The following is a 13,638-nucleotide window of genomic DNA, read 5'->3' as shown; positions in this document are numbered from 1 at the left end:
TGCAGAGCGTGTGATATTGCTGATGTGGGGGCCAAAGGAAAGTGTACTGTCCAGAATGACGCCAAGACATTTGACATGGGAGGAGGTGGGTATGGGTGAGCCATCAACTGAAATGGTGAACGGGTGGGTTTTGGAGAGTGTGGACTTTGAGCCAATTAGCATGATTTCTGTTTTATTTCCATTGAGTTTTAGAAGGTTGAGTGACATCCAGTTGCTGATAGCTTGAAGACAGGTGGTGAGGGCAGTTGGGGGAAGGGAGGTGTTTGGTTTTGTGGAGAGGTAAAGTTGTGTATCATCGGCGTAGCAGTGAAAATTGATTCCAAAATGACGGAGAATATTGCCAAGAGGTTGAATATAGATGATAAAAAGCAGTGGCCCCAGCACCGATCCCTGAGGAACACCATGGGTGACTGTGGCAGTTGTGGATGTGACTTTATTTCCCTGGATGAACTGTTTTCTGTCGTGTAGATAGGACCTGAACCAAAGTAGTGCATTGTTGTTGATGCCGGTGGCAGATAGACGTTCCAGAAGAATTGGGTGGGAGATGGTGTCAAAGGCTGCTGTGAGGTCGAGGAGGATCAGAATGGATAAGTGGCCGGTGTCAGCTGCGAGAAGGAGATAATTTGTAATTTTTACCAAGGCTGTTTCAGTGCTGTGATTGTGGCGAAAACCGGACTGAAATGGTCGGTTTTTGTGGTATCCTGCCTGAAATACTTTGTATGCTTTTGGACTTGGTATCCCAGGAAGTATTTGACTGGGAGACAGAAGGACAGGGTTGAAACGTGAGAAGCAAGCATTGTGTTATAAGGTAAAGGGTGAAGAGGGCTTGATGAAGGGTAATTGATAGGACTAGAGGGGAAACCAGGATTTTCTTTAACCCAGAGGGTAGGTAGAAGCTGGTAACCCACTATGTAAAAGGGAACAGGTGGCAGAAATGCTTGTTATTTTAAATTGACCTGGTGCTGGAGGGTTGGATGTGGTTGGATAACTTTTTTAATCAATACGCGCCTCTTTCTATGCAAACAATTTCTAATAATTCTTGTGATTCTCTGGAATTTAATAGAAAATCTCTGAAGTATTTAAGGTATGGAGGGGCTCAATAGTATTGGTGCTAAGCCTTTCCTTTGACTGATAAGTATATAACCAGGGAGATGGTCTCAAGCAAGGGGCAAAACACTTAATGAGGTCAGGTGAAACTTCACGTCTGGCTGAAGTGTTGGAATTGTCTATCTCAAAGGTTCCATCAATACGAATATTCAAGGGTCGACTGCTAGGTTCTTGGATTGCAAGAGAAGTGTGTTATGGAAGAAGAAATAATTCGGCAGTTGAAGTGGAAGTTTAACTGCATTTTTTAAAAATGGTAAAGCAAGGCTGGGCTATATGGTTGAAGTGTACCCAGAGATGGACTGAAGACCAGCATGTAGGAATGCTGGTGTCATTCAGCACAGAAATGGGCCCTCAGCCCAACTTGTTCATGCTGACCAAGATGTCCAATCTAAACTAATCCCATTTACCCACGTTTGGTCAATATCCCTCTAAATCATTTCAATTAGATACCCGTCCAAATGTCTTTCACGTGTTGTTATTGTAACTCTCATCTCCCTCCTCTGGCAGGTCATATTATATACCCACCACCCTTGCAGTGAGAAAGTTGTCCCTCTGCTTCCTATTAAATCTTTCCCCTCTTGCTTTAAACCTCTGCCCTCCAGTTCTTGATTCCACTACCCAGGGAAAAAGATTGTATGGTTAACCTATTTGTTTCCCTCAAAATTTTATAAACCCTTATAGGACCACCTTGTAGCCTCTTACACTTCCAGGAATAAAGTCCTTGTCTACACAACCTCTCCCTGAAACTCAGGCCCTCGCGTCCTGGTAATATCCTCGTAAATCATTCCAGCTTAATGAATCACTGCCCAAACAATGTGTACAGCTCTAGAACTCTTATCTCCCAGGCAGTGTTGAGGGTTGCTCAACCATACCCATCCCCAAGAGAAAAAGTACAGATTTTGCTTGATCAAATGTCCCTGTGATTACCCTCTAACGGCATTCTCACTGATGTTTAGTTTAGAAATTTAGGGTGGAAACAGGCCCTTCGGCCCATCGAGTCTGTGCCGACCAGCAATCCCCACACACTAACATTATCCTACACTCCCAAGGGACAATTTACAATTTTACCAAGCCAATTAGCCTACAAACGAGCTCCAGAAGAAAACACATGCAGGTCAGGTGGAGAACATAAAAATGCGTACATTCAGCACCCGTAGTCAGGATTGAACCCCCGGTTTCTGTCACGAAAAGGCAGCAACACTACACCGTGCAGCTCTTGTTCAGTTTGGTTCCCACCAGAAACAGTTTGATACTCTTGATGCAGATATGACAGCACAGAACAAGAAAACCTTCCAAGACATTCCAGCTATTGAGGGAGTGCAGCGTAGGTTCACGAGGTTAATTCCTGGGATGGCGGGTCTATCATATGATGAAAGAATGGAGTGACTGTGCTTGTATTCTGTGGAAATGCAAAGAAAATGGCCATTGATATCAAAGTTGTTACAGAGTTGATGTGGACAAGCTTTTGGCTTTTATCTTTGAGAATAGGGAAGATTCAAACAAGAGGACATGACTTCAGAATTAAGGGACAGAAGTTTAGGGGTAATATGAGGGGGAACTTCTTTACTCAGAGAGTGGTAGCGGTGTGGAATGAGCTTCCAGTGGAAGTGGTGGAGGCAGGTTCATTGGTATCATTTAAAATGAAGCCGCGGTTGGATAGCTCATATGGATGAGAAGAAGAATGGAGGGTTATGGTATGAGTGCAGGCAGGTGGGACTAAGGGGAAAAAACATTTGTTCGGCACGGACTTGTAGGGCCGAGATGGCCTGTTTTCCGTGCTGTAATTGTTATATGGTTATATGGTTAAGACAAATCTTTGAGGCAAATGTTCTTTTCCCATTTCCCAACCCTCTAATGGCTTTTATCGATATGAATCTTTAATTCCATCAGTGTTGGGTGGGAATTTTAACTCGCAGTTCTTCACTGAACTTGAAGGTTGGCACAGTGGTGTAGCAGTAACGTTATGCCCCTGTCCCACTAAGGAAACCTGAACGGAAACCTCTGGAGACTTTGCGCAAGGTTTCCATGTGGTTCCCGGAGGTTGCAGGTAGTTGCCGGAGTTTGCAGGTAGTGGAAGCAGGTAGGGAGACTGACAGAAACCTCCGGGAACCGCACGGAAGCCTTGGGTGGGGCGCAAAGTCTCCAGAGGTTTCCGTTCAGGTTTCCTAAGTGGAACAGGGCATTATTGCCTTACAGCACCAGAGACCTGGGTTTGATCCTGACCAAAGGTCTTGTCTGTATGGAGTTATTATTTTTATTGCACATTCTCCCTTTGACCATGTAGGTTTCCTCTGGCTGCTCTAACATTCCTCCCACATTCCAAAGACATGTGGGTTTCTAGGTTGATTGGCCTTCAAATTGTCTCTTGTGTGTAGGATAGAACTAGTGTATGGGTGATTGTTGATTGGCGTGGACTCATTGGGCTGAGGGCCTGTTTCCACACTCTATTTCTAAACTAAACAATGCTACTCATTGGTGTTTAGAAAGCCAACATTCCAGGGTTATGTATTTAGATGTGTAATTTTCTTGCTCAGCTGGAGTTTAAATACAAAGCACAGATTTGTTTTCTTTTCCATAATTGGATATTGTTGATATGCTCACCTTGTCAAATATTACTCGAGATAAAGTACAGATTAACAAACAAAAAAATCAATAATTCATGCAGAATAGATATGTAGCTGCTATATATATTTAATTAATGTTTCAGTATCACATGCATTTATATTATAAACTTATCATTGAAAATGAGTTGATATTTGAAAGAATAATAAACAATTTGAAGTTGGTGTGTTGTGAGGAAAAGAGCTCTAACCTGTATTCCTAATGGTGATCCCAACCAACTACATGGACAAAATGCCACAGGAGGCTGTGGAGGCCAAGTCAATGGATATTTCTAAGGCAGAGATAGATAGATTCTTGATTAGTATGTGTGCAGGGGTGATTGGGAAAAGCAAGAGAATGGGATTTAAAAGGAAAGGTGGATCAGCCAAGATTGAATGGCGGAGTAGACTTGAAGGGCTGAATAGCCCCAATTCCTCTCCAAAAACTTATGAACAAATGATACAGAACTGAAAATTGTTCGGCAATTTTTTTTTTATTGCCACCAATTTTTTTTTACCCCATTCCAACCCCCACCCCTATCATCCCACAACCCCACAAAGCAGCAACATTTTATTGTGCCACTGGCCCAAGCCATTGTGTGCAACCAAACACACCTTGTGCGCCAAAGGACTTTTCATCCATCAATTCCTATTACTGTGAAGAGTGCAGAAGTTTCATTTGGGCTTTGGATTGGTGTGTGGTGGGCCAGAGATTGGTGGAGGGTAGAGTAACGAAGGATGGATGGGCTGGTGATGTGTTTGTGAGATTTGATGAAGTGGGATTGGGGTTCTCAATCAGGAAGATGATCAGTGTGGCGTTATATCAAATGGAGAGGCATTTATGGGGCTCTGAATTCAATGGCATAGTAATTTCCAGAGAGGTTGCAGTGGCATAAATGTAAATGCCAAGACACTAAATGTAGCCGCCAAGGAACGCAGGGGCGATACAGACTAAGGGACTGTGGTACACTGTGAAATCGACAGAAGGATGGAGGGTTGGGTGTTTATGCGTGCTATTTTCATGATATTTATTTTAGTTGTTTATCTTTAATATTTTATCTTGTATGTATCGTTAGCTTTTAGAAATGTTTAAATGGTGCACTGACTGGCTGACATTTTTAAATTTCGTTGTACATGGTTCATGTTACAATGACAATAAAGAAACTATTCTATTCTATCAGTGTGATGAAGAAATAGAATTAGACCTCCAAGCAAGGTCCCCTCAGTAAATGTGTGCAAGTCCCATTGCATCTGCACATCTTGCCTGTGGAGAAGAATTTTGTGATTCATGCATTTCATACTGTTTTCCACACTGTGATGTGTGGTGTGGAAGAACTTAATTTAGAGGTAAATTAAAGGAAAACGAAAAGCAACAGACTTTGCAGGTTTGCTTCAAGAGACTTTATTGCATGATAACATGGAGAGATGGCGGCAGTTAATGGCCCACCAGTTCTCTGACTTCACAGCAGAATTAGCCAACAGTTCTACTGTGTAGTAAACATCTTTTGTTCTTTGTTAGATGCAACTACACAAAAATATAGTATCTACTACATGGGTATCAATTATTTCATTAGTCATAACATAAAACATTGTTTATGTCACATATTCAACAACAGATGGTTAATACAAGTCAAGCATAATACAAGGGCATCGTGACATTATTCTCTCACCTTTTAGGTGGACCGAGCCACCATCCCCTCTCCGAGCCAATCGCAAACCCTCCCATTTATTGCAACGTACCTACGCTACTAGCAGTAGGGAGAGCGGGTGGTTTATTGTAACACACTGCTGAGAGAAACAAGCTTCCTTATCTCAGTCTACTATTTCGTGTTTACATTTATCATCAACCATTCAACATTTCTAGACATTAAGTAATACGTCTAAACTTACTTTGCCGATTCCCACAAACCTCTTCTACACCTGGTCAACGAGAGATACCAATTGTCACATCCAAACACCCTTTTGTTACCTTGTTCAATTCCAATCAAAATTAAGTAAGGAAGGATATTAATATTTTCTTCCACATGTGGAGCCTCCCCAATCACATTGCGTAAATCACACAGAAAACATGCAAAAATAATTCTCAACACCCCAAGTATGTCGTCAGGTCCTCAACAAAAATTGGATATAATGTCATAAACAGTAGTTTTTCTAACTTTGCAGATCATACTTTAAAAAAAAAAATTCATATGAATTTGCAAATTGATTTAATTGGCATGTCTGGAAAAGTATAATTCCTCGTTTTGCTTTAGTGTGGTTGAAATTGTTAAAGTGCAACCAGTCTTGAGCCAGTAATCCATCACGTTGTACTATTCCTTTCAAACCCAATTATGATCCTTCAGGTCACCATCAGTTAATTTGCGATGTGATGTCAACAATTTCCCCATTTTATTTACTCTAATAGAATATACTTTGACTATTATTATAGCAATTAGATTGAAAGCAGCCTTTGTAAGAAAGCAATAGGAAATGCTTATTCTAAAGGGATAAGCACTTTGATATTTGTAAAGGAAATTTGCTTGCTATTATTGAAGCAAACTTAATTCAGAATCTATGTTGTATCCAAATGCTTGACAAGATGCTTCTTATGTGCAGATTGCGGCATGTACATTTAACTTTAGAAAGATGATGCCATTCAACCGCCAAAGCCAGGCATAATTTGATTTTCTAGTTTAGACATCTCGACCGCATTCGGGACAAAAGACATCATCACACTTTGTGAGAAATCCCTGACCAACCAAAGAGATAGCGCACTTTTTGCAGTTGAAGCAATCATTGTGCCATTGGCGATCCTCAAACGAGATATACTTTGTGCTTCCAAGACCTGCCAAAACAAAACACAAGGACATTTTCCAGCCTGGTATGCTAATGAAGGTGCAAATTTGTTTTTCATTCAGGTGTTTGGTTTTTATGCTTTTTATTCACATTGTAGGCTGTCAGGTACAGCCATTCCAACTGTGGTTGTGGTGGCTACCTCAGCTTTTGAATTATCTTTAAAATAGGATTTTATTTACTATCTATTCAAAAGTTGTACAGAAAAGTGCAAATAACTTAAACATACAGTAATCAGTGTTGTTGGAACATTTTTTTCATGTGGGAGCCAGGTTATTCCCTCCAAGTTATAGAAACAAATGATGTATTATATACACATACGTACGTATGTATACACACACACATATACACATATTTTCATATATATAGAAAATATGTATATATACGTACGTGTGTACATGTACTTATCATTTGTGAACATGTACATATACACAAATGATAAGTATTATGTACACACACACACATATATAAAAGATAGACACAAAATGCTGGAGAAACTCAGCGGGACAGGCAGCACCTCTGGAAAGAAGGAATGGGTAACGTTTCGGGTTGAGACCCTTCTTCAGACTGATACACAACACACTTACATACTTCACTGTAGTTCTGATGGAGATGTACATTTTTACAAGTACCATCTTTCTGTTATATTCAATATAAAAGTCTTGTGAATATTTTAAATCATAGAATCAATTTAAGGTAAAATTGCAACTGCAGTCATGTGTTTACTTACCAGCAATTGCTTGGGAACAGGCAACACACTTTTTGGCATAGAGATTACTGAAGCAATCCAGGCAATAAGGGAATTCATCCCTCGAGGTGAAGCGTTGACCTGCCAGCTGCATTTTGCATCCAATGCACAGAAAGCACTCCCTGTGCCATGGCTGGTCATGGTAACTCACTCCCCCAGTGGTTATTGCCTGAAGAACATAGGTACACACAAATATAGATTAGTTTCAGTTTAGAGATACAGCATGGAAACAGGCTTCACGGCCCACCGAGTCCATGCCAAATTGTGATCTCCACACTAGAGACAATGTACATTTCTACCAAGCCAATTAACCTTTACGTCATTGGAGTGTAGAAGGAAACCGAAGATCCCGGAAAAAACCCATGTGGCCTCAGGGAGAGCATGCAAACTCCATACAGGCAGCACCCGTAGTCGGGATCGAACCCGGGTCTTTGCCGCTGTAAGGCAGCAACTCTACTGCTGCGCCGCCCACATAGAATGTGATAATGCAATTTCAACCAGATGGACATTTTTTTAAATAGGTATAAACCTGTTTCCTTACAAGTTCACAAGTTCTAGGAACAGAATTAGACCATTCGGTCCATCAAGGCAACTCCACCATTCAATTATGACTGATTTAACTTTCCCTCTGAACCTTATTCTTCTGCCTTCTCCCCATAACCCCTGACACCCTTACTAATCAAGAATTTATCAATTTCCGCCTTTAAAATATCCATTGACGGCCTTCACAGCTATCTGTCACAATGAATTCCACAGATTCACCACCATCTGACAATACATTCCTTCTCATCTCCTTTCTAAAGGTACGTCCTTTTATTCTGAGGCTGTGGCCTCTGGTCCTAGACTCACCCATTCTCTCAAATCCTCTAGTTCTGAACTGTGATACAATACGCGTACGGCAATTATTGGTGTGTATTTGTTGCAAGCTTTTACATTCAAGCTGAGTCCATGGTGCAATTAGAAAACACAGGGGTCCACCAATACTATCCCGATGGAATTGTGCATGATCAGTTGTCCTTTGAAACTAAATGAGAAAAGATTTTACCATATCAGATGAATGCTAATGATCTCTCAGTGTATTCTATCCAAAAAAATCAGTCAGTTCTCAGTTGGAAGTTGGTGCGCTTAAAATGAATGCTGCACATGTTTTGGCATGTTAGGCAGTCTCATTTATGAAGCACTGCTGTATAAATGCAAATAATGTTGAGTGTTTGTGGACTCAATGTTATTTTCATTGACAAAAATAGATGACATTTATTTTCGGAACCAATTTAATTTGTACACTTTAATGCACTTCCTCTAGAATGTTGTTCATATTTCTTCCCTGCTCTCAAAACATCAGAACAGGATTTGGAAAGGAAGCATGAGCATACATTTTCCAGGTGTATATTCTGTCATTTGTTCCTTGATTTCTCCATGAATGAGTTCTCTTTCAATGTTCGCTCTGCTGCTATTTGTACATGAGAAAATTATATCCTCAGCATAAAAAGGTTTCAATGACCACATTCAATGGAACACTGTACCTTCTTGCAGGATGAGCACTGTTGAGCAAGCTGCTTTTCATAGCACAGTACACAGTAGTTATTATTTTCCTTCGGGATAAAAGGTTTGGTTCCTATTGGCTGCCGGCAACGTTCACAAGTAAAGCAGGCTTCATGCCAACTGTTTCCTTTGTATTCCATTTTACGAAATCCTGTCATAAAAACAATATAAGTCGGAATAAACTGTGCTTTTGATTACAAAATTCAAAACGCACTCTGATTTGTGTGCGGCATAACAGATGGACACGTGGTGCACATATATTCATTTAAGCCCTAAAATAACAAGACGAGGTTTATTGTCATGTGTCCCAGATAGGACAATGAAATTCTTGCTTGCTGCAGCACAACATCATATGTAAACATAATACAGAACAGGAGATAAAAGTTCAGTGTGTCTATATACCATAGAACATATATGTACACAATAAACAAACAGATGAAGTGCAATAGAAACATTATCCACTGGTAATTCTCTGAATCATCGCCTAACAAGTGTGTAATATTGCACAAGTCTCATGTGACTGTCAAGATGAAGCTTGATGGCTTTACAAATCAGTTCCTATAGAACAGCATAGGGTCACACGGTGCCTTAGCAGTAGAGCTGCTGTCTTAACACCCGAGAGCCATGTTCGTTCCTGAGTATAGGTACTGTCTGTACGGAGTTTGTACATTCTCCCTGTGACTGTAGGCATTTTCTCTGGGTGCTCTGGTTTCCTCCCACACCCCAAAGTACAGGTTTGTAGGTTAATTGGCTTCGGTAAACATTGTAAATGGTCCCTAGCGTGTAGGATAGTGCTAGTGTACAGGGTGATCGCTAGTTGGCATGGACTAAATGGGTTGACGGGCCCATTTCCACTCTGTATCTCTGAAGTCTAAAGCAATAGTCAAGGGTACCACAGAAGCTGCAGATTAACATACTTCTGATATCTGGAATCTAAAGTGATGAAAATCAATGCATTTGTTCTGGTATGGAATACATATTGAAGTGACAAATTGGTGACAATTTTATCAAAGGAGATAAGATCTGAGGATATGACATGACGTCATGAGATTATTACAATCTAATAATCATCTGTAAGTCTCTCTTTCTTACTAACACATATCTTCAGGGTGGTGATGGTGGCAGGGTGTTAGTCCGTTTTCACTGGGGTTTTTAGGCAGCAGCAGGAATTAATCCACAGCAACCTCAATGAGAAGGTCCAGTACCACCACCTAATGGCAACAATGGACAGCTCCTGAACATTGAGCAAAAAACAAAGTGCAGGAGGAACTCAGCGGTTTAGGCAGCAGCTCTGGAGTAAAATGGACAGACGACCCTTCTTTGGACTATGTCCCGAGCCACTTAACACTGTTAAAGTTTGTTTGTAAATGGTAAGATTGAAAATGAAGGAGAAATAATCAATACATAGCTGCTGAAGTATAGAAATAATAATTTGCAGAGTATACTATTAGTATATTATTGTTACATTCATGTGATAGGAGCAGAATTAGGCCATTCAGCCCATCAAGTCTACTCTGCCATTCAATCTTGGCTGATCCATCACTCCCTCCCCACCCCCATTCTCCTGCCTTCACCCTGTAACTCTGTGGAATTAATTGCCACAGAAGTCTGGAGGCCACGTCAGTGGATATATTTAAGGCAGAGATAGATAGATTCTTGATTAGTACGGTGTCAGAGGTTATGGGGAGAAGGCAGGCTGATGGGAATAGATCATGGCTGATCCATCTCTCCCTCTCCACCACACTCTTCTGCCTTCATCCCATAACTGTGATGATGAATCTGTGGAATTATTTGCCACAGAAGGCTGTGGTGGCCGTCAGTGGATATATTTAAGACAGAGAGAGATAGATTCTTGTTTAGTACGGGTGTCAGAGGTTATGGGGAGAAAGCAGGAGAATGGGATTGGGAAAGATAGATCAGTCATGATTGAATGGTGGAGTAGACTTGATAGGCCAAATGACATAATTCTACTCCTATTAATTATGATCTTATGAATTCCTGCCACCCATACTATTCAAGAATCTATCTACCATAAAAATATCCAATGGCTTGGCCTCCACAGCCTTCCGCATACTGAGATACAATGAAAGGTTTTGTTGCGCATGCTATCGGCAAATCCTATCATACAATTAAGCCATGCACGTCTTGATCAATTTAGATATGGAATAAAGATTTAAAAGAGTGGAATGATTGTATGATGGTGCACAGAAGGTTTCTAATTGATATCAGTATAAAGTTCTTCTGCAGATATCAAACCCCAAATGATCACAAAGCTCAGGGGGATGTGGAAATATGAAGCCTTAAAATAGAAGACGTCTAAATGAAGACAATGTCAGTGTAATGACAGACTGCGTGAAGCACCGGACTTCGTGTGTTCAACATATTCCACAAAAAGACGAGTACTGCAGGTTTCCATAGCAACACCAACTAAAGTGGAATGGAACTAAATATGCAATACGAGATCAGTCTCGGCCACACGGAGAATTATGGTAGTTGGTTTTCTGATTAAGCCTGACTAGCATAATGATAAAAAGGTGCAAATTTAGTTTAGGGCACATGAGGATAATTTTTAATAGAAATTAAAATCATGCACAGAATATGTATTGCAAGTTTAAAAATCTACCCATGGTCTCTTACCGGGCATGATGGTCTTTTTGCAGGTGAAGCATTTTGAAGAGTATTCATTTGAATAGCATTCCATGCAAAGGAGAGTATCATCCTTGGCAGAAAATGCTTTCCCAGCAAGAGAACAGTCACATTTAGTACACTTGAAACATTGTTCATGCCAGTGAAGATCCTTATAGGACAAATCCTTGGAAAGAGCCATGATTAAAGTAAGTGTAAAAATATGCATACGATATAAGGTACCACATTCTTCAGACAGTTAAGTATTTCTCCACATTTAGCTTGACATCAGAAATTACATATACCATTGCTAACTGGATAAGAGATTAACTTTTGTGCAAACTTCAAGTGTTACTTTGATGCATTTGTTTGGTCTTCAATGTTGATGATGGTCTGATAATCATATAAATTGGCCTGGTAATTAACCAATATTTATTTAAGGCACATTTTAAAATACATATACTTTATTAACCCAAGGGCTCATTTACCTTGCAGTCACTACCAATTGGTGCCTTGCAGTTGTCACATGTATTCGAATAGAGATCCTCGTAGCATTTGATACAATACTGGTCGTTCTCTCGCAAAACATATTTCTTACCGAGGAGGGAATCATTACAATAGTGGCAATCAAAGCAATCCCCCATGTTTTTTTTTCTCAATGATCACTTTCTGGAAAGGAAAAGAAATTGGAGTTCTTAAAATAATTATGGACTATTACAAGTGTGAGATATAGTACAAATATTTTCAATTAGGTAAAATGTATTTTTTAAATTAATATAAAAGTGAATATATTCCTTTAAAGTTTAAACGTTGACAAAATACTACAGCACAGTGGCACAGCGGTAGAGTTGCTGCCTTACAGCACCAGAGACATGTGTTCGATCCTGACTATGGGTGATGTCTGTACAGAGTTTGTACATTCTAGCTGTGACCACAAGGGTTTTTTCTGAGTGCTTCAGTTTCCTTCCACATTCCAAAAATGTGCAGGTTTGTAGGTTAATTGGCTTCTGTAAATTGTCTCTAGTGTGTGTAGGGTAGAACTATCCTACGGTTAATTTAGGGTTAGAGTGGCATGGTGGCGCAGCGGTAGAGTTGCTGCTATACAGCGCTTGCAACACTGGTGACCCAGGTTCGATCCAGACTACTGGTGCTGTCTATACGGAGTTTGTACGTTCTCCCCGTGACCGCGTAGGTTTTCTCCGAGATCTTCGTTTTCCTCCCACACTCCAAAGATGTTCAGGTTTGTAGATTAATTGGCTTGGTATAAGTGTAAATTGCCCCTAGTGTGTGTAAGGTAGTTAGTGCGCAAAGATCGCTGGCCTGTTTCTGCGCTGTATCTCTAAACTAAACTAGTGTACGAGGGATCATTGGTCTGCATGGATTTGGTGGGACAAAGGACCAGAGAAGCCAAATTTTGCAGTGGAGTTTTGTGTTATGTCACAACTGTCATCAATTTTCATGCTGCTGAGATTTTAGTGGATTTTCATGTCAATCAGGGATAAAATAATTACATCAATTGGAAGTATGCCAAAAACACTTTTGAAATTAACATTGAAGAGTTTTAAAATAATAAAATTTACTTTCCCAATTGTGTAGAATAGGAGCCCCGGCGGTGTATTCCCTGGTCTTGCACAAAGGATGTGAGGGGAGTTTTCCAGGTAAAATGTTGGAAAATCCCAACAAATTCCAGGGTCCACAAGGAGCTTGTTTTAGTTCAAACTAATGTTCCTGTCAGAACTGGCAGTTTCAGTCCACAAGACATGGCCACTACCTGGGTGTAATTTGACACAAAACTTGGATGTGGTTTTAAAGGCCACTTGATGCCCTTCCCTTTTCATGTGGATGCCACAGAAAGAGACATTTCTGGCAGAATGGTACCTTTCTTTGAAATTCCCCAAAGTCCCACAATAATCTAGGAGGATCTAGGAGTACAGGTGCATGGTTCCTTGAAGGTTGAGTCACAGGTAGATAAGGTGGTCAAAAGGCTTTTGGCACATTGGTCTTCATCAGTCAGAGTATTGAGTATAAAAATTGGGAGGTCATGTTGCAGTTATATAAGACATTGGTGAGACCGCATTTAGAATATTGTGTTCAGTTCTGGGTACCATGTTATAGGAAAGATATTGTCACGCTTGAAAGGGTTCAGAGAAGATTTACGAGGATGTTGCCAGGACTAGAGAGTCT

General features: G+C 40.4%; 1 protein-coding gene across 1 annotated transcript; it reads right to left on the bottom strand.

Annotated features, from left to right (window-relative positions):
• Nucleotides 1-4,936: 4,936 nt before the first annotated feature.
• LOC129697370 (four and a half LIM domains protein 2-like) lies at nucleotides 4,937-12,925 on the bottom strand. The gene is made up of 5 exons (XM_055635843.1): nucleotides 11,943-12,925; nucleotides 11,467-11,641; nucleotides 8,811-8,980; nucleotides 7,270-7,456; nucleotides 4,937-6,531 (listed from the first exon to the last, which is right to left on the bottom strand). Exons 1-5 carry the CDS (start codon nucleotides 12,096-12,098, stop codon nucleotides 6,380-6,382), a joined length of 840 nt encoding a protein of 279 aa, XP_055491818.1. The 5' UTR covers nucleotides 12,099-12,925; the 3' UTR covers nucleotides 4,937-6,379.
• Nucleotides 12,926-13,638: the final 713 nt, after the last annotated feature.

This window comes from Leucoraja erinacea, chromosome 5, assembly GCF_028641065.1.
Source record: "Leucoraja erinacea ecotype New England chromosome 5, Leri_hhj_1, whole genome shotgun sequence".
NCBI lineage: Eukaryota > Metazoa > Chordata > Chondrichthyes > Rajiformes > Rajidae > Leucoraja > Leucoraja erinaceus.
The sequence above is the reverse complement of the archived record's forward strand: the minus strand, read 5'-3'. Positions and strand labels throughout refer to the sequence as shown.

What these genes read in the sequence shown, in the direction of transcription:
- LOC129697370 (XM_055635843.1), bottom strand. Translation starts at nt 12,098, where the DNA reads ATGGGGGATTGCTTTGATTGCCACTATTGTAATGATTCCCTCCTCGGT. An exon ending in CAATTGGTAGTGACTGCAAG is followed by an intron (nt 11,642 to 11,942) that starts GTAAATGAGCCC and finishes GCTCTTTCCAAG; the next exon opens with GATTTGTCCTATAAGGATCT. An exon ending in CTGTTCCCAAGCAATTGCTG is followed by an intron (nt 6,532 to 7,269) that starts GTAAGTAAACAC and finishes TTGTTTTGGCAG; the next exon opens with GTCTTGGAAGCACAAAGTAT.